Below are 27,890 nucleotides of genomic sequence, written 5' to 3'. Positions count from 1 at the left end.
CTTTTGGGTAGTGAAATGTTTTGGAACTACCCAGAGGCGGTGTCTGAACTCCACTGTAAAATACTAAATATCACTGAACTACACACTTTAAAACATTATGTTGAGCGACTTCCTTGGCAGCCCAGTGGCTAAGACTCTGAGCTCCTAATGCAGGGGGCTTGGGTTCAATCCCTGGACAAGGAATTATTAATAAATCCCACGAGCCGCAACTAAGACCTGGCACAGCCAAAAAAATAATTTTTAAAATTAGAAAAAATTTTTAATTGTATAAAAACTATAGAGAAGTAGAATGAGTGGCTGGTTGCTAGGAGTTCGGGGGCAGGAGGAATGAACAGATGAGCACACAGACTGAGGACAATGAAAGTACTCTGTATGATAGTACAACGGCAGAGACCTGTCACTATGCATTTGTCAGAACCATGGAGCACACAAGTGCGGACCTGAAACTCTGGACCTGGCAAGGACGTATCAAAGTTCTTCAACTGAACAGCAATACTGGGGGAAAGCGTGCATGTTGTCGGGTGGGGGCATATGGAAATTCTCTATACTCTGCATTCAATTTTGCTGTGAACTTAAAACTGATCTAAAAAACAGTTTATTAATTTCTATTCTTTTTTGAATGCAATGGATTCTCGAAGCATCTTAACATTTATTTGATTCTGCCTTTCTAAGTAGATCCATGTTTCCTAAATGTATGCACCAGAGAGTCCCTGTAAACTACAAGGGAGACGCAGGATATTTTAAATTTGAGGGAAATGAGTGACACTTTAAGTCAGGTAGAGACAAGCTGCTGCTCTGCTGTGCTTAGTTGCTCGGTCATGTCCAACTCTTTGCAATCCCATGGACTGCAGTCCACCAGGCTCCTCTGTCCACGGGATTCTCCAGGCAAGAATACCGGAGTGGGTTGCCATGCCCTCCTCCATGGGATCTTCCCAACCCAGGGATCAAACCTAGGTCTCCTGCATTGTGAACAGATTTTTTTACCGTCTGAGCCACCAGGGAAGCCCAGACCAGCTGCCAGTTTGGGGTAATTCATAGCTTAACAGCAGACTGCACTGCATTCCTTTTGATGGTGTCATAGCTTTGCAAGGCTGAGTTTTCAGCAGTTGCTGTGATCCAAAGAAGTGTCCTGGGAAAATTCATATGGAACAGAGAAGAGGGCATCAGTGTCCGATCACACTCCAGCTTTGAGAAGCTGTGCCCTGATCAACAGGAGCACCCAGTCCATTAGTAAGTTCTTGGAATTATTTTAAGATGAATTAAAAGTATTATTATATTTTGTTTTCAATTTCTCTGTACTTTTTTCAAACTTCTACTATGCTGTTAAATTGTTGGGCATTTCTTTTGGCTCTGTGAAAAGATTACTGAGGCACCAAGGTACTGTGGGCAGAGACAGGCTAGAGGGGCTCTGAAGCAGACAATGAACAGATACAGTCAAGACACGTGTTAAGGCTAACAACCCTGTAAGGTAGACACTATTATTGCCTTTCACAGAGGGAAAAACTGAGCCACAGAGAGGTTATGGAAGCTGCTGGTGAGCACCCAAAAAGCGAGCAGCAGAGCTGGGATGTGAACCCAGGAATCTGGCTACAGAGTCCATGTTCTTCTCCATTCCATGGCACTTACAGACAGCCAGCACTTCTGTGGAGAGGAAGAGGCAGAGCTGAGATCAAGGTTGTTGTTTAGCCACTAGTGAAAGAAAGTGAAAGTCGCTCAGTTGTGTCTGACTCTTTGCTACTGCAAATCCTCTAGGAATTCTCTAGGCCAGCAGTATACTGGAGTGGGTAATTGTTCCCTTCTCTAGGGGATCTTCCCAACCCAGGGACTGAACCCAGGTCTCCCACATTGCAGGCAGATTCTTTACCAGCCGAGCCACCAGGAAAGCCCAAGAATACTGGAGTAGGTAGCCCATTCCTTCTCCAGTGGATCTTCCCAACCCAGGAATCGAACCTGGGTTCTTGCATTACAGGCAGATTCTTTACCAGCTGAGCTACCGGGAAACCCCAGTAGCTAAGTCGTGTCCAACTTAGTCGCTAAGTCATGTCCAACTCTTTTTCGACCATTTGGACTATAGCTTGCCAGGCTCCTCTGTCCATGGGATCTCCCAAGCAAGAATACTGGAGTGGATTGCCCATTTCCTTTTCCAGGGAATCTTCCTAACTCAGGGGTCGAACCCATGTCTCCTGCATTGGCAGGTGGGTTCTTCACCACTGAACCACCAGGGAAGCGCCAAGACCGAGGACTTTCTGACAGTGAAAACTGCCCTCCAAAATGGGAGACACTCTCTGATTAGATGACTTCCAGTGTGGACTGGCCAACTAACACCAGTGCTCAGAGAGCATTAATCCGAAGTTTCACAACACCATTTCTAAAGCTCTTGTCAACTCCAAAACTGTGATTTGAGCACAGTGTGAAGACTTCTGAGATAGTCACATAAAAACAAGCGCTACAGAATTTAAGAGTATAACTTTATGTTAATACAATGCACCTTCCTTCAGAATTTTTAATAATCCAATTTCATCATCTTCCCTGACTCAATTGCACGTGAAAAGTTCATAACAAGTCACCCAGATGTATGCTTCCTGAATATTATTTATTACAGAAAGGAACGGGGTTAAAGATACTCTTGACTGGTCTCCACTATGTTTCCTACTTTTCACATTCTGAGCTATAAAAAGATTATACTGACAACAATAACAACGTCACTTGTTTCCTCTATGGGCAAATGGGCTGACTGAACTAAAATGATTTCTAAAACCACTTCCTTTCTAGAATTCTAGCCATATTAATTCAGAAAGTGATTTTTTAGATAGATAAGGAGCTTTTTTTTTTTAATTTAGTGGTTTAAAAATACAAATACTTAATGTTCTAAGGCAATGATATTCAGGTAACCAGTTATTTAAGTGGGATGACAAATTGTGAGATTTCAAAAGTAAAGGACTTTATCATTAACGAGGAGAAAGGATTAGATGACCTCTCAAGGGGAAATCGAATTTATGGAATGTAGACTAGCTGAGAACTAGCTCTCTGGCCATCTGAGGGAAATGCCAAAACAAACAAACAAACAAACAAACAGTCATTCCCCACCTAGACAAACAGAACACGTACACACCCATGCACAACACACTTCAGATTCTGAGAGCACCCCAGAAGATTTTTCAGGAAAGTAAAGCAAACAGACTTCTTTCATTGTGGTAGTTACAAAAACATTTTTACAATGATATCAGTCATTTTAAAGTCTCAAAAGGCCCATATATTGAAAGGAAAAACAAAGACATTAACCTTTCAGTGTAAGTATTCAACTTTTTCTTTTTAAAAAAAGACAAGTTTTCCCCAGATTTCGTCTAGAAAACATTGAGTAATTATACAGTACTAAAGAAAAATCCAAATAAATCTGATTTTTAACATGTACTCATACTTTCTCACCTATTCTTGCCTTCTCCCTCATTAAAAATGTGTCCCACAGTGAACTTAAAAAGAAAACCAAAGGAATAATCCATAAACACGCAAGAGCTGGACTGATAAACGGAGGGCACTGACTGCGTGCTTGTAAGGGTCCCTCTCTGGCAGCAGAACGTGCTGCAACAATAGGCAAAGCCAGTCTATGAGGGCCATTAAGTCCCACCTTCCCCAGTCAAGAAAGCAAGTGACAATGTAAATAAGAGGAAGACATGATTACAGGATGGGGAAGGAAATGACAACCCACTCCAGCTGCCTGGGAAATCCCACGGACGGAGGAGCCTGGTGGCCTACAGTCCACGGGGTCCCAAAAGAGTCAGACACGACTTAGCAACTAAACAACAACAAATAATTACAGGAATTTAAGTGAATTAACCCTAATTTCTCTCCCTTTTTAAGTAAATCACTTGCAAGATTTGCTTTGCTGCTTCAACTATTACTTAGAAGCAGAGTTCTGGTGACAGTCCCCAGCTGCATTTTGACATGAACCACTGCCCCAGGGCACCAATTATTAGAACTTGGTGGGAAGACTCCTGTTGGGGGAGGGGGTCCCCAAGACCCTCTAAGAGCCTCCTCACAACGTCTCCCTACATGTCTCATGAGGCCAAATTTTCTTCACCTACTTCAACCAAACAACAGACAGCAACAAGTTGAATGCAGAATCCCCCTGCCTTCTCTTAAACCCATGGCAAGGGATTAACAAAAATATAAAGCAGTACCAGTCTTCCTAGTAAATTGCTTTTTGTTTTGAAATATGGAGGGTTTTTGTTTTTGTCTTTTGTTGTTTCTTTGGGCCACTCTATGCAGCATATGGGGATTTTATTATTTCCCCAACCAGGGATTGAACCCATGGCCCCTGCAGTGGCAGCAGAGTCCTAACCACTGGACTATCAGGGAATATGCAGGTATTTTTTTTATCAAAAATATGTTGTTACCATCTAATGGGCTGTTACTGCTATTTTAAATAAATTAACAATTAAATATTTTAATATTAATAGGTTCTCAGTTTAATTTCTAATAGAGTGAATACTGAGAGATAAAACCCACATAAATACAAGTTCTTGGAGGTCCTCAATAATTTTTGAGAGCATGGGGCTCCTGAGCCCAAACAGTCTGGAAATCCTAAAGGACTAGTTAAATAGATCCTACCACAGCCTGCTAATGGACTATTAGACCCACCATACCTGAGACAAATGATTAATGAATGACGCTGAGAAAGTTATAAAATACGCTGTATAAAATCAACTCATTTCTTTACAATTCTGACTTACGTAGATAATTTTCTATAAGAGGAAGAAAAAAATCTAGAGATAGACACAGAAGTGTTAAGACTAAGGATCTCACAAAGGTAGTATTTCAGGTCATTTTACCTTTTTCTTTTTTGTCCTAAATTGTATAACGGGGGTCGGAGGGCAGAATTTGCAGCAGCATCTCCCAGAGTGTGTACCAAGCAACACCAGTGCCACAACAGGCTCCAGAAGAGTTTGTGTTCTACTCAGTTGGATAAATGTTGATTATACCTGGGCTCAGTAATTCTTCAACACACATGATGATACTAAAAGTTCCAAGAAGTCATATAGTAATGAAACGTGTTTAACTGCATGTCCCAAACTTAGGTGACCAACAGACCCTTTGGCTTCCCTGTGGCTCAGAAGGTAAATCTGCCTGCAATGTGGAAGATCCAGATTTGATCCCTGGGTCGGAAGATCCCCCGAAGAAGGAAATGGCAACCCGCTCTAGTATTCTTGCCTGGAGACTTCCATGGACAGAAGACCCTGACTGGCTAGTTCACAGGGTCAAAAAGAGTCGGTCATGACTGAGCGACTAACACTCACTCATTTAACACCTATCCATATACCATCCTTAGGGAAACGCTGCCTCAGAGATCAACTTATCCTACATAACAATTCAAGGAGGAAGCCCATCCTTTAGCATTTACTGTCAGAAGTCACCATTATTCAGAAGGGATGCCCTCCAGAAATGACACCTAAAAACTCCAATTGAGAATTTGGGGGGTTATGTCAAGCACATTTTTTTTACATTTGCTTTAGTAAAATAATTTTATGAAGGAGTAAATTTAATTCATATAGATTCAGGAACCTGGAAAATTCAAGAAAAGTTTTCAATAGCACTTTTTTCCCTTTTTTTTTTTTTTTTTGACCTTGCCACAGCATGTGGGATCTTAGTTCTCTGACCCGGGATGGATTCCATACACCATGGCTCAGAAGCGCGGCATCTTTACCACTGAACCACCAGGGAAGTTCCTTGAATAGCAATTCTTACGTAAAATTTTCTTTGATGAAAACATTCAGTACATTGGAGCAAATGACACACACCAGGAAGTACTCTCCTGAGAAAATGACCTGCACAAACAGGCGTTGTCCCGGGGGGCTGCTGGCAGCCTGCATCTCCTCCCTGCTGCTGCCTCTCTTCCTTTTCAGGACCACAGTGAACAGGCCACACTCCCTCCCTTTCCTCTCACTCAGATCCTCAGGCTCCTCTGTCCTTCTTGACCTTTCTCTTCCTTCTGGGCTCTTCCATCCAGGCCTCAGCCAACATGTCTCACATTCTCTGAAGCTACTCTACAACTTTAAGATGTGTACCACAAAACATGAACTAGCACTTCACTGTTGATTAATGATTAATATTGTAATATATAACATATTATAATGGGGAATGTGTGTGATTGCGTGCTACTGCAAATTTGCTTGATTTTCACTCGTTCCAGATTAAACTGGTTTCTGACCATCACCTTTGGAGTTTTAAGCAGTCTGTAACAATGTATCCATGGAAAAACATAATCCAAATTCCAATTTGTATTCCTAATAGAGGAGCACCAACTCAATGGACATGAGTTTGAGTAAACTCCAGGAGGTGGTGATGGACAGGGAGGCCTGGCATGCTGCGGTTCATGGGGTCGCAAAGAGTCGGACATGACTGAGCGACTGAACTGAACTGAATAAAGCAATATGAATTGCTTTTTCAGGTTATCTGGGAATCAGAAATGGATCCCAGGAAACAATACATCAAGACAAAGCTGGGTGAAGGCAGCCGAAAAACAGGCACTAGAAGACAGCATGGAGCTGGGGGTGGAGCAGGTAGACTCACCTGGGCTGAGTTCAGCAGACCCAGGCAATCCACTTTCACAGAAGAAAAACGTGCCTGAGAGTTTGGACAGACAAGACCTAAATCTGACCGGTTAGACACAGGTTAATTTTTGTTGGCCACCAATGGGGGTTTCCTCAGATGTCAGGGTTCCACCACTGCCCGCTGCACTGGCCTGCCTCCGTTACCCTGTCTGTACCTGGATTTCCAAAGATGAGCAAGTACAGTCAGGACTGCTCTGCTCCAAGGCAAAGCTTTGGCACCAAATACCTGTCGGCTCTCCTACACCCCTGAGTTGAGTTTTCAGACAAAACAGAAACTTCAGGAAACATTCAGCCTTCTCCCTTCAGGCTTAAACAACCAAAACCTGGCCTGAGTGGCCTGAGTTTGCTTTCTCATTGCCCCTGGCTTCACTCTGTTCATCAACACTGAAAACCACGTAAGCAAACACCATTTTAATAGAAAAGAAAAAAATGCAATGAAGACATACTTGCCTTATGCATTGCTTTTTTAAAGTAGTAATAAACACAGCAAACCTTTCAATACTCAGAAAGGACTAACTCTAGAAAAAATGGGGTTACTAAACTCTATCAAATGAATAAATAAATATACATTAATTACTGGCATTTATGACCTTTCTAAAACATTTCATCAAATAAGTATTAATATTGCAGTTATTATTAATTGAAGTCACCATTAGGGGAAAGGCGAGACCATGTTATTAAATTATTCCACTGGTACATTTTCCTCCAAATAGAAAAGGTTTTTAAAATGTCAGCTTTCATATGAAAAAGCATTCAAACTCATTTTCCATTCTAGGCTTTGAATGTTTCTAAAATACTTGTAAACTGCTTCTTTTAATTAGGCAGGAGGAGGCTTCATACACTTGGGCATGGACTTTTGAAAATCCCTGCCAAATACAAGTGCTGTATTCGGAATCATGGGTAGACATTAATGGATATTCACAAACAACTCAGAAGCAAGATCAGAACACTGCCAGTTCGGGGCTTTATAATTCAGGCTGATGGATTATCAAGGGACCTTCCCATTAACCCACCACTAGCAGAGGAGGTGCTCAAAGGCTGGGAATGGCTACTGCCCACCTCTCAGCCTCCCCACCGTTCTCTGTAATAGTGGTCCAAAGTGAGAGTGGCTTGGGGAGAAAATTAAATTCAAGCCAGTGCATTCTGCTCTTTACCAGCCACTCTGATAAACGTTTGAAACACAAGGCAAAAGAGAAAAAGATTAGGGATTATCCAAGAATTTTAATTATTTCTGTTATCCTTGCTACTAATTCCATGAGTAATAGGAAACTGGCATGAATTAGTCATGGCTTTTTCAAGGTAAACATAATCTGCTTGACGCAAAGGGCTTTAATCCTGCAAATAAAAAGCGGCCCTATTCCTCAATTAGCATCTACCTCCAATGAGCTCTGTGAACCAAGCATAGTCTGCCCTTCGCTAGGTGCTGAGGGGCATGGCAGAGTGTGCAGCCTCCACCCCGAGGCCACCAGGGAATAAAAGTCTTCAGCGGGGGGGCGTGGGGGTGGGCCATCAGTGGGGAGGTGCCACCCAGGAGGGGTGGGGCTTCATCTGAGAGGGTGCCCAGAGGACCAAGGGCTCTGGCTAAAATCTCAGTCTCAGGACCACATTCAATGGATACCCTGGCCATATTAAGTCTATCAATATACAGGGCCGGTTTCCTGGGCATGCTGGGCCCCACGCCTGGTTTAACGCTCTGCTGCCATCTTGGAACTCCGAATAGTGTTTGAACAAAGGAGCCCCACATTTCGATTATGCAGCTGGTCCCATCAATATTCATCATTAACTACATTTTAAATATGCAAAATTAAATGTGACTGGATTCTGCCTTTCAGATGGAATACATTTTGCTCTTTAAAAGCCACTTAATAGACAACCTCATGCAAATCCTTCTCAAGTTTTACACTATCTACAATTTAAGTTTATGACCTTCAATTTTTTTTCCTTGGCAGTTCTCAAAATGAAAGCACTCTATTAATACTTTTAAGATTTAGGAAGAGCTCAGAATAAATGCATCTTCACTATACATTAAGTACGTATTAGAGAAAGATGACATTCATTTTTACTGTTTTAAAATTCACTTTCAATCTAAAGATATTTCTAAGTGTTTTATACTATGATTGAAGACTAGGTAAATCATGAATAGTTTAAAGAATAAATCAAAGGACCAAACTAGTTTACTTTAACAGTACTTTCTAGGCAATGAAAAGGTAACGAATGAAGAAATCTCATTTTCTAAACTAGTCACAGTTTAAGAATTCCTTTGATAAAGCCCAGCCCTAGCTATCTACTCTGCTTGTGACGGGGTGTCCCCCATCACTGGGTCGGCAGCACTGTATTGTACTAGTTCATTTCTCAGATCACAGGCAGAAATGGCGGGGGGGGGGGGTAGCTTAGGGAGCTTGCGGGGGGCGGCTTGGGGCGTGGATACTAGGTTACATTTTCTCTCAGTCTGGGTGTCTGCAGAGGCTTCAAGAACTGGTGAGATTTTGTCCTAAGGAAAGTTGATTGAAGTACCAAACAGTGCTTTGAAGAAAACAGGTGCTTTGTGAGCCAGTAAGTGCCTAGGCTGGATGATCAATTTTCAGGGACATGTGAAGAATCATCTGTCTTATAGAGATGGCTACTTGAGTTCCTGCATGCTGGTAGCTCAGAAGGTAAAGAATCTGCCTGCAATTCAGGAGATCTGGGTTCGATCCCTGGGACTGTGAAGATCCCCTGGAGAAGGAAATGGCTGCCTACTCCAGTATTCCTGCCTGGAGAATCCATGGGCAGAGAAGCCTGGCAGACTACAGTCTGTGGGGTCGCAAAGAGTTGGACAAGACCGAGCAACTGACACTTTCACTTTTTTTCTCCTTGAGTGCAGAGGACCAGAATGATACGGGAGATGGAGGGAGAGAAGTAAGGAGCTGGTTAGATAAAATGCCAATTTATCCTGAGCGGAGGAAAAAAAACTCAGCAACTTAAAACTATCATAAGAAAACCCCGAGACAATTGTGAGATATGTATCTCCTTAGAAAGACACTCCTGGGAGTGATTACAGGGGTCAGGACTCAATGTAGAATGGTGTGGCAACTCTGGAAAACAGTTTGGTAGTTCCTCAAAATGGTAAACACAGAGTTAAAAAAACTCAGTAATTCCACTCCAGTTATACACCCAAGAGAATTGAAACTATATGTCCACACAAAAACCTGCACATGTATGTTCATAGCAGCATTATTCATAGTAGCCACAATGTGGAAAATAACCCAATATCCATCAACTGAGGAATGGATATACAAAATGTAGTCTGTCCATACAGTATGGAATACTCTCTTAGTCTGTCTGGGCCCTGTAACAAAATATCATAGACTGGGTGGCTTATAATCAGCAGAAATTTATTTATTATAGTCCTGGAGACTGGGAAGCCCAAGATTAAGGTGCCAGCAGATCCAGAGTCTGGTGAGTACCCACCTCCTGGTTCACAGGCATCTTCTTGATGTATCTGCCGGTAGCAGAAGGGGCCTGGGAGCTTTCTGGGGTCTCTTGTACAAGGGCATTGACCCCATTCATGAGAGCCCCACCCTCATGACCTAATCACTTCCCCAGAGACCCCACCTCAAAATACCATCACATTGGAGATTAGGTTTCAACAGTGTATGAATTTTGGAGGGACACATACATTCAGTCTATAGTAAATATTACTCAGTCTTAAGATGGCACGAGGTACTGATCCCCGCTATGATGTGGATAAACCCTGAAAACACCATGCTAATTGAAAGAAGCTAAGGCCATATGTTGTATGATTCCACTGACATGAAATGTCCAGAATAGAGATAGGCAGTAGATTACTGGTTGCTGGGGGGGAATGGGGAAAAGGAGGAATTTGGAGTGACTGCTAAGGGCTTTCATCACTTCTTTTTTGAATGATGAAAACGTGCTGAAAGTAGACACTGGTGACGGTCGCACAACTGGTAAATATACTAAAATCATCAAACTGTATATTTCAAAAGGGTGAATATTATCGTATGTGTCAATAAACCTGCTTTTTTTCCCCAAATTTTTATTGAAGTTGTCACAGTATTGTTCCTGTGTTAAGTTTTTGGGTTTTTGGCCACAAGGAGCGTGGGATCCAAGTTCTCCAATCAGGGACCAAACCCGCAGCCCCTGCATTGGAAATAAACCTGTTTTAAAAATGAAGAGAGAGTGGATACAGGAAAAGTCTTCTTTTGCCCTAAAACAGTAAGTTCCAGAAAGTACAGATCAAAGTAGCCTTGAAGAGTAGCAGACTGGACAGAAGTTCTTGTCCCGAGAGAATTATGGTCCGAAACATATTCACGCCTGACCAAAGGTTAAAAGAGAAAAACATGATTCTTCCTCTACTGTGCTACTGCATACCTCTTACTGGGGTTCTGGAATGGAAGTTTGCTTTCAGATGTGTCTTACAGGTTTTTAAGATGTTCTAAATTCAGTTACTTTGAAGCAACTGAATCTTCCCATAGAACTTTAAAAGTAAAAAAAACAAAAGCCTTAGCAACAAATCTTGTGGAAAATTTTAATCTAATAATAATATCACCCTACAGCTAAGGGAGAAAATGAACAAAAATAGCCCTAAAGCATAGGGAAGAATGGACTTATCACATAGAGGACAACTGGATGCTGTGCCCAAATCCGAGGCGATGGAGGCTCCGTGGAAAAACCGACCCCTCGAATCAGGCTGATGTGTTGGCAGGGGGACCATCACAGCCTAAAAGGCTCCTAACTCTGGCCTTTGATAGCCTTTACTGGTGTCAAGATGTTGCTTCTGAGGGTTTGGCTTTTGTTGTTTTTTAACAGCGCAAGAACCTGACACTGCATAAATCATTTCCACCAACTCTGAACCCATTTACATTTATGAGGCTCTACTAAAATCTGCATTTTAACACGAATCGGTATCTTAAATTTCAAAAGACATTTCTTAAGTACCTCTGCTGTTACCAACTCATAACCACAGAAAAAGCAAGGTATATTTTTAAAACCCTAATGATCTAAAACCTCAATTAATCAGAACAAGTGAGAAATAACTCTTGATTTTCAGAAGCACCAAATATACTTTGTTTCAAACCTTACAAATGAAAAGTCTACACAAAAAAATTACATTTTATTGTCTTCAGTTCAGTCGCTCAGTCGTGTCCGACTCTTTGCGACCCCATGAATCCCAGCACGCCAGGCCTCCCTGTCCATCACCAACTCCCGGAGTTCACTCAGACTCACGTCCATCGAGTCAGTGATGCCATCTGGCCATCTCCTCCTCTGTCGTCCCCTTCTCCTCCTGCCCCCAATCCTTCCCAGCATCAGAGTCTTTTCCAATGAGTCAACTCTTCGCATGAGGTGGCCAAAGTACTGGAGTTTCAGCTTTAGTATCATTCCTTCTTAGAAAACAATAATTCAATCACCTTTTTTCATTTCTTAGAAATTTAACATCTCTCAGGTTCCTCATTTTAAACATCAAGAATTGGCTTAATGGGACTTCCCTGGCAGGACAGTGGTTGGGACTTTGCCTTCCAACGCAGGGGGTGCAGATTCGATCCCTGATCAGGGAGCAAAGATCCGACATGCACTGTGGCCAAGGCACGAACAGAAACAATACTACAACAAACTCAGTGACGACTCTGAAGGTGGTCCACATCAAAAAAGACAAAAAATTGGTTTAGTAAGCTTAACCAAGTCCTGAAACTAATGTCGTGGAATTATAGCATTTTCCAATTTCATTACGAAAATAACGTTATATTTCACAAAAATTCCAATTATTGGATTATATTCCTCATACCTAAGACTTAATTCACTGTTTTCTTTTTGGCTCAAAAATCAACTAGTACTGACCCACATAATAGGTGACATGAATGCTTAAAATTTTCTTTTGAAAAAGAATTTCTAGGAAACTGCTTGGTTTTCTGCTTCTTTTCCTGAAAGTAGCATGCAGCCAAAAGCTAGGTTCCAGTCAACTGAGGGTTCCAGTTAACCAAGTCATAACTCTTAAATTGCAACACATTCAGAATCATTAATATTATTTCTTCAGTACTAATAGGTATCATGTGAAATAACTATATTTAGTTTCAGCAATAAAAATATTAAATTATAATATTTAAGTCTATGATAAACTTATTTTTCCTCAAAATGGCTTCTGAAAAGCAAGGTAACAAATTAAGAAACTGTTTTCCCAAAAAGGTGAGAATTACAGTATTTTTGAAACATGATCTCATCATGGTAGCCACAGAGTTACAGTCTACAAAGCCGTTTAATGATCTAATGTCCCAACACTGCAATGAATAGAATGAATCCTTGAAAAATTACCTACTAGTGAATTCTCATATCCATGTTGTAGAATTCAAGTTCCTTTAGAGTCTCTGTCTGTAATGCTTTTCTCAGCATGAAACATCTACGTCAGGTGAAAATCAGGATGTAAAAACACATTGGTGCCTAAACTGAATACGAGTATACATTCATTCACACAGCACTGAGAGTCCGCTGAGTGCAGGTGACAGGATACACAGGTGACCACCACAGGCCACTCTGGGGTACATGTTCCAGCGAGGGGAGGCAGGCAATGAACACAGTAAGTAAATAACAGAGCGTGCTAGGATGGGGTAAGTGCCATGGAGAAGTAACAAGTGAAGCAGGGGAGGGAAGATTCAGGGGTTCAGAGAGATGAAATTTCAACCAGGATGGCGAGCAGAGCCTCTACTGAGAAGTCTGTGTGCAAACTGGAAAATAACAGTGCACATTATTTATTTGGCTTTGAAATCCATTTCAAGATTGCATTTGTGCTTATTTAGTATTCACAGTAACTTTCCATTTTCTCTATTTCAGTTTTCTATTTCCTGATCATTGACAGACTGGAGAAGAAGGCAGGCAGCCTTGAGCATGCCAAGGAAATTTCTTCTAATTTTCTGGTTTACTTGATTTTTTTTTTTTTTAAAGAGAACTATAGCTACAATTAAAGTGAAATTTAGGGTTCTCCATAAAACAATGAATAGTCAAAATGGAATTTATATTATAAACCTTACAGTAGCTTAGGTTATCTTCCTCCCATTGTTTTTAGAGGCAGCTAGAGTATGAACCAACAGCAGATCACAGTGTCACACTGTCTGGCAGGATTAAGAATTCACGTATTAGCTGAAAAGATCATCTTTTAAAAAGAGCCCACAGAAGGTGTCTCCACAAATTGCCCGTTTACGTACAAAATATGTTTGTAATAGCTCAAAAGGAAATCATTTTATTCGAATTTCATGAAACACATTTTCTAACTTGTAAGCTAGAAAAAGAAAAAAGAAAAAACAAAACTAACAACACAACAGAATAACTGAGGTTTAAAATGCTTTTATTTTGAAGACTAAGAATTCTTAAATACTAAAAATGCACCAAGAAATCTTATAGAAAGTTAGCAAATGACAAAGGACTCGAGTCCTCAATGTCTTTCATGTGAGATTTCTGTTAGTCCACCATAAAAACTATACTTGATAGCTGAAATCTTCAGCAATGCTAATAGGCTAATTAATTAGCCCATTCCTAATTCAATAATGAACAGTAAATGTAGATGTGTGGACACACTTAAGAAAAATGTGGAGTTTTAATAAGAAATATTATCACTGACTAAATACTTTTGTTCCCCAAATATCCAATCCCAGCACATATTTTTAAGCTGTGTGGGTTTTCCCCAAGAGAAGCAAACTTTGACATTTTTTCTTGGATATATTAAACTTACAGACCTCCATCCCACATCTAGAAAGAACATTCCAAACTCAGCTTGATGTAACTTTTAAAAATCAAATTGAGAGCAATTAGATACTTAGTGACTGAGATCTGAATTTGACAGAGTCAACAGAATGTTAGAAATGAAATAAATGAAAGAAGTATTCAAAGTTTATCATCCTCAATGTGATGAAAGGAACATAGAACAAAAGATGCATTTGCCTCTCCTGCCCTTTAATTTGTGAACACCATACTTCTCTTGATATGTCATGCCCAGAAAGAGAAAATGAGATTTTTTTTTAAAGCCTTGCTAAATTGAAATATGACCATTCCATCTGGTCTTCCATCAATCCTCCCTCCCTCCAATTTTTATTTTAAAAAAAAACATAAGCACAGATCTAAGTACTCTCTATAGACTACACCTAGATTACTTTGCTCCAAGGCCGAGAAAAATGTTTACCATTCCAAGATCCACTCCGAAGCATATATCTGCAATGCGTAAGCTTTTCGTTGGCAAGATCAGTCAATATCACAAGGCGTGCAACGTTTAAAAGGTTAAGTGGTTGAAGGTTAAAAAATAACAACAAAACAAATCGATTCACTAAGAAATATTTTTTTGTCAAGTAACCATGAAATAATTTCGACCCTAATAAATCAAAGAGGGGTTTCTCCTTTTTGTACGGTGTAAATTACCGTCAGAAAAACTGCACCAATGTGTCGGGAGCGGAAAAGGGGAAGATTTCTAACACCGGGTGAGACCACGGTCGTAAACCTCATCACGATTTCACCTTTGGGTGAAAAGGTGGGAGGGGAGCCAAAAGTTTCAGCCTCTGCTCCTTTGAAAACAGACGTTGGTAAGACCCTGGAAGGAGACGGAAAGGGGCGCAGATGCCGCGTCCGAGGCTGCAGTCGCAGATAATCGAGATCTGGGAAGGGATGCGGGGGAGTGGTTTCTTATGTAAGCATACACCAAAAATCGTGCATGCACCCCCGGCCTGATGCACATCTGAGCACACAACACAGGCACACGGCATCCCTCCCCACGAATGCAGCCCCAGCCTGCGGGCGCTGCCGAGGAAGGCGGACCGATCCTTCCGCCAGTCCGCACGTTTCCCCCGATCCATGCAGCCACCACCCGGATGCGGGTGCAATGCGGGCGGCCAGGGCCCCAGTGCGGCGCCCGAGACGGAACCTGGCTTCCCCCCGGCGCCTGCAACGCGCGCGCACGGCCTCCGGCGCCCCGACCCAGAGCCGCTCGCCTGACCCCGACCCCTCGCTTCCCCACCCGGCTCCCGGCGCTCGGCCCCCGCGCCCTGACCCGGCCCCGGGGCTTACCTCGCGAGGCCCAGCCCCCGCCGCTGCAGAGCAGCCCGGCCAGCAGCAGCCAGGCGGCCGGGGCCAGCGCGGGCGCAGGGCGGCGCAGCATCGCTCCGGCTCCCGGCGCCGCGGCCGGCCCGAGGCGGGAGCGGCAGGGACGCTCGTGGGGCGCCTAGCGGGGCTCTCGCGGCCCGGAGCCGGCTGCTTGCCGCCGCGGCGAGCACCGGGGTCCGAGGAGGAGCCGCCGCCGTGACGCTGGGCCGCGGGCGCCCTCCCCTCGGCGGAGGCAGCGCTTCGCTTGAGGCAGCGGCAGCAACTAAGATGGCGGCGGCGCTCTCTCTCGGGTCCGGCGAGGGTACCCGGCCGGGGGCGGGGTGGCGGCGGGAGGGGCGGAGAGGGGAGCGACGGCGAGGCGCGCGCGCGGCGGCTCGGGGAGCGCGCGGGGCGTGGGGTGGGGGCGGGGCGGGCGCGCCTCCGAGTGCGCCCGCGGGGTCGCGCCGAGAGACAGGCTCCCGAGAGGTTGGGAGAGTCCGGGGTTAGGGAGGGGGCTGCATCCCCCTCCCTGGTCGGCTGCTAACGAGGGCATCAACGCCTCCTTCCCACGCGCGCTCCGAGGCTCCGGAGCCGACCTAGCGGTACCCTGGGGCGCGTGCCCCCCCTTTCTCCCCTTCCCACCCCCACCCTCAAGGATGCAGACCCCGTTTGGAAAGTGCGGCCAAGGGCCCCTGAGCGACAGCACCCTGTGCCACTTCCAGCAAATCACGTCGCCTCCTAGAACCTTGGCGTCCTCTTCTACCAAGTGGAGGTGCCAAGAGGGAGCTTGCGGGGTCGCAAAAGGTGTTCAAGGAGACGAGGTCAGCGAAACGCGCTTTGTAAACAGTCAAGGCTGCGCAGCATGTGCTGCGGTGGTTCTAGCCCTGGGAAAGGGCGTGCTTATCCCAAGTCCGTAGTGAATTTGCAAGTCGGGGGTCCCTCCATTTGCTGAAGAAATCCGTATGTGGCTTTTGAAAGGCCGGTGGTGCGGGTGCCCTTTCTAGATTTTAGTGTGATGCTAACGGTCCCTTAAAAATGCAGAGATCCAAATGGATAAAGAAGGATCCCTTCACAGCTCTCTCAGTTCCTTCTCTTGTCCTGGGGACCCTACCTCCTCCTCCCCCCACCCCAGAACAATCATGAATGGTCTCCCGCGAGTCATAGAGCCACTGTACCCTGTGGGTCGACTTTACTGGCTCCATTTTGCAGAAAGGCAAACTAAGACGAAATGACTTTCCCAGCTGAGACAACTGCTGTAAAAAGATCAGTCCTCAAGGACAAGGCTAGCATGAGGGAGACACCCACAGCCGAAGTCAAACAGCAATAAAATGTTAATTATTGAAGACACTGCTGGAAGACCTATCAGAGGTAATTCATAGCACAGTGATTGGCACAGTGATTGTCTGGCCATGTTTGCTGAGAAGGTCTGGCTGGCTGGTGGGCTTTGTGGGGACCAGCTTGGGGTGGGGGTGGGGTGAAGGAGGGTGGGCAGCCGGGGAGGCTGGGAGGAGAATGAGTCACTCAGATTGTGAAGAGCAGAGGACTTATTTAGGAGAGTAGTGGGCGAAGAGCCCAAAAAAGGTAGACGGTGGCCAGAGGGAAGTGCCTGAAATGTCAGAAAGAGGGATTTGGACCGAATCCTGCAGGCCACAGGAAGCCTTGAGCAGCAGTGAACAGAGGCATGATGTGACCTTGGAGGGAGTTTCAAAGCCATCTGTGATGGAATATGCTCCTCCTTGTCTTTATGCCTCAAAGTCATCCTCCTCCAAAGCCTGGAGACTCCACCTCTGCTCCCCTGTCCACCTGGCCCCTGAGCCCAAGAGGACCAGACTCCTGTAGGCGGACCCTTCCCGAGACACCTGCCTGGCCCTTGTGTCTCTAAGCCACACCCACCCCCTCCTTCCAGCCAGCACTGCAGAGTCATACTCTCCAGGCGTGGCTGTTCCCTCCCTGGTTCCCAGATACTCACTGCTGCCACCTCATCAGGTCCAGACAGCTCTGCTGGGCTTCCCATCCCTCAAGCCTGGGCCCCACCCAGCTGAGTTCAGGATCCACTGTCTCGACACAATCGGAGCTCAAGTTCATTCCTTCCCAGAGCCAGCATCACGTGGCCCACCATCCACAACCTGTGCCCTGAGCCTCCAGTCCTACTAATACACTTCTGAGCTGCCTCCTCCAGGAAGTCCTCCAGACTCTCAGGCCCTCCCTCCATAAACCCACACGCTCTAAACTTGATGACCCAGGCTTAATAATCTGCTTTTTTCGCTGTTGATTGACTACTCCTCATATGTCCTTTTCTCCTCCATGCTATTCTAGTGGGAAGAACCAGTGCTGATTCAGTCAGACAGCACTGGCTGAGAATTCTGGCTCCTGCTACTTCAAATGACCTTGGACAAGTTACAAACCTTCTGAGTCTCTGCTCACTTGTGAAATGGGATAATGATACCTATTTCCTAGAGTTGTGAGAATTAAGTAAGATGATACTGGACTTCCCTGGTGGTTCAGTGGCTAAGACTCCAAGCTCCCAATGCAAGGGGCCAGGGTTTGATTCCTGGTCGGGGAACTAGATCCCACGTGTCACAGCTGAGAGTTCATGTGCTGCACCTAAAGCTCCCACATGCCACAACTAAAAGCTGGTGCAGCCAGATAAATAAATATTTTTTTAATTAATGAGATGAGGCAATTAAAGTGCCTCACAGAGACCATAAAAATATATATATATACACTATATATACCTAATATACAGTAGGTCTGAAACTATGGTATAGGGGATTCCCTGGTGGCTCAGTGGTAACGAATATGCCTGCCAATGCAGGAGACACAGGTTCAATCCTTGGGTCAGGAAGATCTCCTGGAGAAGGAGTTGGCAATCCACTCCAGTATTCTTGCCTGGGAAACCCCATGGACAGAAGAACCTGGTGGGTTACAAACCATGGGGGTCACAAAGAGTTCGACACAACTTAGTGACTAAACAACAAAACTATAGTAGTGTCTTCTTTTCCTTCAGGAGGCTTCTGAGCTCCTAATATACTGCTGAACGCACAGTAGGCACTCAATAAACATTCCTTGATGAAATAAATGAATTGTTGTGTTAGTTTTTTTAATCATTATTATTATTATAGAGATCACATCTCAGAGAGTAAAAAAAATACCCTGTAGGTTTCCAGGGACCCTGGAGACTTACAAAACATAAAATCAGAAAGGTATAATCTCAGATCTATGTTTTGAGTCAATAAGCTGATGCCAAGAGGGAAAATGTAATGTATTCAGTTCTATAAGAAACACAAACAAAAGCTCTTTGGTGTCTGCAATCCTTATCTTCTCTCCCTCTCTGTCCCTTAGAGAAACAGAGCGATAGATCTAAGCAGGTCCATCAGCAGGTGGGCAGACAGGCAGCCCCAGAGCTCAGTGAAGCCTGCACATGCTGAGATTTTGCCCACAAGAGAGTTCCTGCAGCTGCAGGACTCAGCTTGAGCGTGTTGGAAGCCAGGGAAACCAGTGAACTCAGCCTCTGGTTGGCCTGACAATAGCCTCGGCCATATTGGCACTTTTCAAAGGTCTCCATGTGATGGATTAGTTAATTCTTAAAGTGGCCCTGAGATGGGGATCGATCCAGACTTAGGCTGTGGATAGCAGAGATGGTCTTTGACTGAGCTGAGCCAGCTGCTGACCCAGCAGCAGCCCTAGTAGTCCTAGAGCAGGGAGAAATGAGACACCACGCAGGCCCATCCCTCGGGGGAGACTGTGAGGATGAGCTGGTGCCTTTGTCTTCTGAATGTATAGTCAGCCTGACTGTGCAGTAAGTAGAGAGGGCACAGAATGTTGGGGGGCTGCATCCTTTGAAATGGCTTTCACTACTAATAATAACAGCAGCCTGTGTACTGAACTCTTTTCCTGAAAGTGCCGTATCACTTCTGCCTCCAGCAACCCTTTCCAGAAGGTACTTTTGTGGTTCTAGATGAGAAAAATGGAAAATGTGCTCAAGAGCTAACTGCTAGAAAGGACACCCGGGATTCAGTTTCATGTCTCAGCCCCTACAGTACCTTCGCTGCTACTTGAAATGACACCTCAGATGGCAGCTTCTCTGGTGGCTCAGTGGTAAGGAATCCACATTCCAGTGCAGGAAACATGGGTTCGATCCTCGATCTGGGAAAATCCCATGTGCCAAAGAGCAACTAAGCCTGTGCGCCACAACTACTAAGCCTGTGCTCTAGAGCCTGAGAGCCAAAACTACTGAGCCTGCGAATCCTGAAGAAATGAAGCCACCGCACTGAGAAACCAGCACACCACAACTAGAGAGTGGCCCCCGCTCACCGCAGCTAAGGAAGACCTGTGTTCAGCAATGAAGATCTAGCACAGCCAAAAATAAACAAATAAAAATTTTGAAAAGAAAGAAATTACACCCCACATACAAATAAATAAAGCTCTGCATAGGATCTCACAGCTCAGAGCCAGCCTACTCCACCATGTCAGCCCCTCCAGGTATGCAAGGCCCTGTGAGACCGTCCTCATTCAGGCTGGGGTTCCTCACTGGGATATTCATTCCGAGGTCTAGAGTTGAAACAGATGGACCAAGGTCTCAAGTGGGAATGCTCTTTGCCAGGAAGCCAAACTTTTCTCCACTGATCACATCATTCCTGTTAACGCAGCATGTGCTGCTCAGCCGATGTTTGTGGAACCCAGCTGGAGGCAGATAAGTCGTCACTGAGGTTCCTCTCCTAATGATGTGCTTAGGAGGAAACCTACTTTGGGGTTGCTCAGGAGAAGGTTGTGAGACTCTTGATGAGAGCTACAGATTGTAAATTCCCAAAAGTACTAAAACCACAGCCCCCAACACCATCACCAGGGTCCCCTGAGACCTCAGAAGATGCGAGCTCTGGCCCCATCTCTGACTTTTGGTGGCCTGGCCTGGTCACTCCATCACCGTTGTTACTGTTGTTGTTTAGTTGCTAAGTCATATCTGACTCTTTTGCAACCCCATGGACTGTAGCCTATCAGGCTCCTCTGTCTGTGGGATTTCCCAGGCAAGAGTACTGGTGTGGGTAGCCATTCCCTTCACCAGGGAATCTTCCCGACCCACGAATCAAGCCACTGTCTCCTGCACTGGCAGGCAGATTCTTAACCACTGAGTCACTGAGGAAGCCCCCTTCACTGTTAGAAGGGATAATTAATGAGGGACAAGATGACTTGTGCTTAGAGCAGGGACTCTGGTGGGACAGATCTGGGCAAAACTTATATCTATCCACTTCCTTCCGTTTTGTAAAATTTCCTTTTAATCGTGTATGGTTATAGTAAATATTTGCATGGGTACAAAGTCAAAACTAGAAAGCAAGATGCTCAGACAAGTCTAGTTCCATTCCTGTCTCTTCCTTCCTGAACCCTCCTCCCCTTAAAGATGACCATTTAATCTTTTTTGGCTTATCCTTCCATTATTTTTTTTACAAGTGAATATTTAAATATATGTCTCTCTTAGATTTAAAAAAAAAAAAAAACAGCCTATCACAGGACTTTTCTGGTGGTCCAGTAATTAAGCCTCTGTGATTCCACTGCAGGGGACATGGGTTAGATCCCTGCTCAGGGAACTAAGATTCCAAGTGCCTCACTGGTGCGGCCAAAAATAGAGCAGCAAATTGTACCAGATACTCCGCTTTTTTTTTCTGGGTAAAATATCTTGGAAATGGTTCCATCTCAGTATACAAACAGAGTTTCCATTCCTTTTAATATTTGCATAATATTCCCTCACATAATGTGATATAATCAAAAATCCATACTTGGCCTTTGTCCCTGAATCTAGGATTCCTGGGAATCCCTTGAAATTTCCTGATGATAGGAGCATCTTTTATTCTAATGAAGTGACTCTTGGCGGGCTTTCAGATAGTTTCAGGATAAGGGCCAGTCACCAGAAAGACCATGCCATGATCAGAAGCTTGGAAATTTCAGCCCTACTTTGCCCCTAATCTCAGGGAGGAGAAAGGGGCAATCATACCTTCATAATGAAGCCTCTATAAAAATCCCTGAACTGTAAGATTCAGTGAATTTGTGGGCTAGTGTCCACACCCACTTGCTGAGAAGGTAGTGCCCCAAATGCCTGGGGACAGAAAGAAGCTCCAGCACTCGGGACCCTTCCAGACCTTGATATAGATACCCCTTTCTCTAGCTGATCATTTGGATCCTTCGTAATATCCTGAGCTTCCCTGGGGCTCAGACGGTAAAGAGACTTCCTGCAATGCAGGAGACCCAGGTTTGATCCCTGAGTTGGGAAGATCCCCTGAAGAAGAGCATGGCAACCCACTCCAGTGTTATTGCCTGGAGAATTCTGTGGATGGAGGAGCCTGGTGGGCTACAGTCAATAAACTGGGAAAGTGGGTCGGGTGTTTCCCTGAGTTCTATGAGCCATTATAATAAATTATTGAAGCTGAAGAAAGGGTCACAGCCAAGTCAGACAGAAGTATGAGTAACCTGGGGACCCACTACTTGGGATCTGCAAAAGCAGTGGGGGCAGTGTGGGGCTGAGTGCTAACCTGTGGAGTCTATACTAATTCTAATTAGTTAGTATGAGATTAATTCATAGGACACCCAGTTGATATCCACAGAGAATCAGAGAGTTGTTTGGTGTGGAAAACCCACACATATGGTGTCAGAAGTGTTGTGAGTAGGGAGTTTTCCTTCCTGCAGTAAGCCTTTTTGTATTTTTTGTCACTTGTGCTGGTTTAGGGTTAGGGTTAGCCATCTCTGTGGCTGTGGATAAGGTTTCCTGCTCTGCAATCTATGTATCTCCATCTGTAAAACAGAGATACGTCCATGCCCGCCTCACTGAGGAGTTAGAAAAACCAAAGCATGACATCAGCTTATTATTATTATTCATTTCTGTCCATACCTCAGAGCTTTAGCAGTCACATAAGAAGTGAGAGTTGGACCACCAAAGAAGGCTGACCACCTAAGAATTGATGCTTTTGAACTGTGGTGTTGGAGAAGACTCTTGAGAGCCCTTTGAACAGCAAGGAGATCAAACCAGTCAGTGTTAAAGGAAATCAGTCCTGAACAATTCATTGGAAGGACTGTGGCTAAAGCTGAAGCTCCAATACTTTGGCAACCTGATGCAAACAGCCGACTCATTAGAAAAGACCCTGATGCTGGGAAAGATTGAAGGCAAAAGGAGAGCAGCAGAGGATGAGATGGTTAGATAGCATCACCAAGGCAATGGACGTGAATCTGGGCAAACTCCAGGAGATAGTAAAGGACAAGGAAGCCTGGCATGCTGTCGTCCATGAGGTCACAGAGTAAAACATGACTTAGCTACCCAACAACAACAACAGAGCTTTAAGCCTCTCTGGCAGTGGCAGAAACCCTAACTTAGGAAAGGTCATTCCCGTGGTCTCCAGCAAGTCGGATTAGTGCCTGTGGGCTTATTTCAGACTCTCGCCATTTGCAAAGGAAACAAGGAATTCCCATGTATGAAGCACCAGGTACCTCTGGCTGGTGAAATTTTCCGGGAAAAGAAAACCCCACCTTGACGCAGAAGCCAGGCAGCTCAGTTTCGTGTCCCCAAAATGGACAAGGTTGAGGTTTCCTGTTTATCTTCCCACCCAAAGGTAACATACAGCATTTTTTCCTCTCTTTGAGCTTCCAGGGGATGTGCTGGAGCTGCTCAACTTCTGCACACCATGGGGGGAGGGTGGCTGTTTGATTCTGGAGCACCAACTATACACCCAGTGCACTAGACACACACACACACACACACACACACACACACACACACACACAACATACGGAAAAATATGATCTCTCTGAGGGCACACAAGCCAAATATGGTGTGCCCTGTCTGCATACAACACACTGATGGAAAGGACTAGACTGGGTTTCCCGGGAGGAGGGAAAGGTAAGAGCAGAAACTGCCCAGAGGAAACGCAGCTGCTGTTTGGGCCCAGCGGAAACAGCCCCAAACCTGGGTTCTGTCTGTAGCGCCATCATATTTCCTAGAATTAAGTGGGAGGCTGGGGAGGTTATAGGATAAAATAGTTTAAAAAAAAAATAGGAAGATTATCTTACTCATGTGGTCTTACTTCAGACATAGCTGGCTTCCAGTTACTAGCAGAAAAGATCAGACAACCGAGATACTGTGTGCTTCAGTTCCTCATTTATAAAATGGTCATCATTGGACTTTTCTGGCAGTCCAGTGGTTAAGACTCTGTGCTCCCAGTGCAGGGACATGCCTAGCTGGGGAATTAAAATCTTGCATGCCAAATAGCGAGGATAAAAAAAAGAAAGTGGTCACTGTCACCATCATCATCACAATCATTGTCATCATCATATCTCCCTTAGATTACTGTGGCGATCAAGTGAGATGATACATATATAAAGGGTTCAGTTCAGTCTGAGACACACAGTTGTTGTTGCTGCTCAGTTACAAAGTCGTGTCCAACTCTTTGTGATTCCATGGGCTGCAGTATGCCGACTTCCCTGTCCTTCACCATCTCCCGGAGTTTGCTCAAGCTCATGTCCATTGAGTAGGTGATGCCATCCAACCATCTCAGCCTCTGTTGCCCCCTTCTCCTTCTGCCTTCAATTTTTCCCAGCATCAGGGTCTTTTCTAATGAGTCAGCTCTTCATATCAGGTAGCCAAAATATTGGAACTTCAGCTTCAGCATCAGTCCTTCCAATGAATATTCAGGGTTGATTTCCCTTAGGATTGACTAGTTTGATCTCTTTGCTGTCCAACAGACTCTCAAGAGTCTTCTCCAACACCACAGTTTGAAAGCATCAATTGTTTGGCACTCAGCCTTCTTCATGGTCCAACTCTCAAATCCCTACATGACTACTGGAAAAACCATAGCTTTGACTATACAGATCTTTGTTGACAAAATGATGTTTCTGCTTTTGAATACACTGCCTAGATTTGTGCTTTTTTTCCAAGGAGCAAGTACCTTTTAATTTCGTGGCTGCAGTCACTGTCCACGGTGATTTTGGAGCCCAAGAAAATAAAGTCTGTCACAGTTTCCATTGTTTCCCCATCTATTTGTCGTTAAGCGATAGGGCTGGATGCCTTGATTTCAGTTTTTTGAATATTGAGCTTTAAGCCAGCTTTTTCACTCTCCTCTTTCACCTTTATCAAAAGGCTCTTTAGTTCTTTTCCGCTTTCTGCCATTAGGGTGGTGCCATCTGCATACATGCTCAGTTAGTGGATACTGCTCTCGACATAACAATGCTGGTGATGGTAATGGTGAGGATGTACATGGATGGACTTGACATGTCTAAGGAGTTGATGATGGTTATAATAATGACTTTTCTGCAGCCGTTTACACTTTGCATCTGTTTAGTATACTTCCTTTCTCAAGGGCATCTGATGCATATGGGACTCACAACAATCTCCCTCATAGGGGTTTCTATTTAACTGATGGAAAGCACGGTTCAGAGGGTTGAGTGACTTGCCAAGACTGTGCAGCACAAAAGTAACAGAGCCAAAAGTTCCTCTGGCCTTTTTGTGTTTCTTCCTTGGCCCAGAAGCTCCCTGGACCAATAAACTCCAATAAAATATCATGAGTCAGATTTCAGAAATCCTGGCTCTTTCAAGCCTCCAGCTCATTTAATTGCTCAGGGATATCTTTTTTCCCCTCCTTCCTCATCTGTTTAGCAGGGATTAATCACCCCCCAGAGATCAAGAAATAACAAGCTCGACTCACATAGAGAGTGTTTGCTGTGCATGGAGCATTCTGGGCGTTATCTGATTTCATTGCTGGCAGCAGTCACCAGCAATGATTATCCTGGTTTTTCAGAGGAGGATGCTGGGGCTGAGAAAGGTAAAGTCATTTGCCCAAGGTCAGTGACAGAGCCAGGATTCACACCTAGATCTGTCTGGCCCCAAAGCTGAAGCTCTAACCCACAGCATCACTAGCTCCCAGAAACGGCTCTGATGGTGAAAGTGACTGCAAGGCCAGGAAAAGTCAGTAGGGCACCCAGATGGGAGAACTGCCCGGCTGGTCTCTGGCCTAGCCAATACCTCTGCCAGCCCTGGGAGCTCCTGGTACGGCAGATGGATGGTCATGATTAGGCCTGGGTCAGGAGCCTAGACATCTTCAGGGCCCAGAAGGTCACAGCAAGCCTTGTGCCCACAGGCCTGGTGCTGCCCGCTTCCTAGTCCAGCAGGCAGGAAGGACAAGGTAAGAACACTTACCTATTGAGGGACTTCTGCTCCTGTGCCTCTGTGCCCTCCCCAGGGCTTCTGGTTTCCAGTTCCCCTTGGGCTGCAAGAGACAGCAGGAAGGCCTTTCTCCTCTCCTCTGCTGCGGCATCATTGACGCTGACATGCTGGGTTTCCATCATCTGAGGCATCGACTTAGAGGATGCAAATGAGGAGGCTACCTGTCAGAGGCAGACAGTCTGCCCCCACTGACCCATGGGCTGACCAAAGAGAGGACCCAAGAATTCTCCATGAACTGTGCTGTGGCCGGCTTAGCAGGAGCCGGGCAGGAGGCCCAGCATAGCCTGGAAAGGCTGGCAAGCAAATTTCAGGAAGGCACTGGAGCGAGAAGGGCCTCCCTCGCCCTCTGCCCACGCCCTGGGAGGCAGGGACACCCTAGTGGCCTGGAGGGGAGGGCAGGGGCCAGCTGAGGAGTCTGTTAATCTTGCTCCCTCCCTGGCTGCACAGGCCCAGCTAGGAGCCCAGATGGATGGAGGGTGGGGAGAGGGTGCAGGTGGCAGGGGCACCACCCAAACTACAAGACATAGGGGCCCTGGGGCAAGACCTGGGAGCTGGAGGAAGAGGGTGGAGGCAGATGGAGTAGCTGAGGATGAGGAACTCCAGACATAGGGTAGGTGGGTGGTGCGGGAGGAGAGGCTCTGCCGGACGCTTGCTGGTCTGGGGATGCTACAAGTCAGCACTGAAGCTTGGGCCAGCCGCCTCCAGGCCTGAGCAGGGTGCTTTGCAGCTGAAGGAGGAGACGCAGACAGAGCAGGCTCCAGATGGCTATCCCTGGGGTGGCAGAGACACAAGGCAGTCAGGCCTGAATGCCAACAGGGCAGAGGGGCTTCCGTCTGCTCTTCTGAAGGGGTTTTCCATCACTCCCTGCACTTGACCACCATCTCAAGACTGGAGGAGAAGCAGTCCCAGTGCTGAAGAAAGGGGGACTCCTTTCAGGGCCTGAGAGTAGGCTCTTGTGCAACACTTGGAAGCAAACTGAGGAGACACGTGCTAACAAAGGAAGAGACTTTACTGGGAAGGGATGCTAGGGAGATCAGGAGGGTAAGGGAACCCGGAGAACTGCTCTGCCATGCAGAGCTAGGGTTTTACAGTGAAAGGATTAGTTTCCAGGTTGTCTCTGGCTAATCAGTGTGACTCAGGGTCCTTCCTGGTGGTGCTGCATTGCTCAGCCAAGATGGATTCCAGTGAGGAGGATTCTGGGAGGACCTGTGGACTGGAGTCTCCTGTCTCCTTCTGACCTTTCCCGAATTCTTGCAGCTGGTGGTGTCTTGTTAGTTCTGTGTTCCTTACCAGGACCTCCTGATACAAAATAACTCATGCAAATGGTTACTGTGGTGCCAGGCCAGGGTGGGCAGTTTCAGTCAGCCTGACCCTAACACCAGCACTGAGCCTCAGTTTCTAAATCTGAACCAATGCTGCCCTGAGCCCAGACTACTTGCCACTTGCACATGGGCCATGTGCATGCTCCAGCCCACAGCCATCCTGGCTGGGGAGGGTGGGGTGCAGAGAAGGAAGGTGTGGGGGGGATGGGTGGGTGTCTGCCAACGCCCCAGTGTCAGGACTTGTGGAAAGCTCTGGACTCCTCACTCCTTCAGTGCCCTCATCTTGCCCACACTCCAAAGGCAAGCCTGGTTCTGGACAGGCTCCAACCAGTGTGCCCGCCAAGCATCCCCCTCCCCAAGGTTCCCCCACAGTTCCCCTCAGAGCAGGGTGAAGGGGAAACGGATGTTAATTTGCTCGTCTTTGCTAATTTGAAAAGGAGCATAAACAGCGGAGCTCAGTCACACGGCTCTGCCGAGGGTGTAGTTTAGGTCCAATTATGTGTTATTAGTGCATTTGCTCTTTGTTCCCATGGCATATTAATTGCAGATGTGGTATTGTGGCAATTAACACAATTATGGGCCCGCTCTCTCTTCCAGGAGGCCACAATCCACGTGCTTTTGGGCCAAGGAGTTGGGCTGGTATGATGGTGGGAGATTCCCGCTTAGGAGAAGGCCCACCATTATGGGTTGAATGTGTCTCCCCAA

At 45.6% G+C, this 27,890-nt stretch overlaps 1 protein-coding gene and 1 long non-coding RNA gene across 5 annotated transcripts in view; one reads left to right on the top strand and one right to left on the bottom strand.

Moving 5' to 3' along the window:
* CLSTN1 (calsyntenin 1) overlaps positions 1-15,950 on the bottom strand; it is a 77,251-nt gene extending 61,301 nt beyond the window's left edge. For all 4 annotated transcript variants that reach the window (XM_027975659.3, XM_027975661.3, XM_027975660.3 and 1 more), the window contains exon 1: positions 15,651-15,950. In XM_027975659.3, coding sequence (XP_027831460.1) covers positions 15,651-15,741 — 91 coding nt within the window. In that variant the 5' untranslated portion in view covers positions 15,742-15,950. The remainder of the gene's footprint in view (positions 1-15,650) is intronic.
* A 164-nt stretch (positions 15,951-16,114) lies between these two features.
* LOC132657513 (uncharacterized) lies at positions 16,115-18,744 on the top strand. Its single transcript, XR_009595838.1, has 2 exons — positions 16,115-17,033; positions 17,982-18,744. It is a non-coding gene; the product is annotated as an uncharacterized LOC132657513 (long non-coding RNA).
* Positions 18,745-27,890: the final 9,146 nt, after the last annotated feature.

The sequence above is a fragment of the Ovis aries genome, chromosome 12 (genome assembly GCF_016772045.2).
Source record: "Ovis aries strain OAR_USU_Benz2616 breed Rambouillet chromosome 12, ARS-UI_Ramb_v3.0, whole genome shotgun sequence".
Taxonomy (NCBI): Eukaryota; Metazoa; Chordata; class Mammalia; order Artiodactyla; family Bovidae; genus Ovis; species Ovis aries.
Note: the sequence above shows the minus strand (reverse complement) of the source record. Positions and strands in the feature narration are given on the sequence as shown.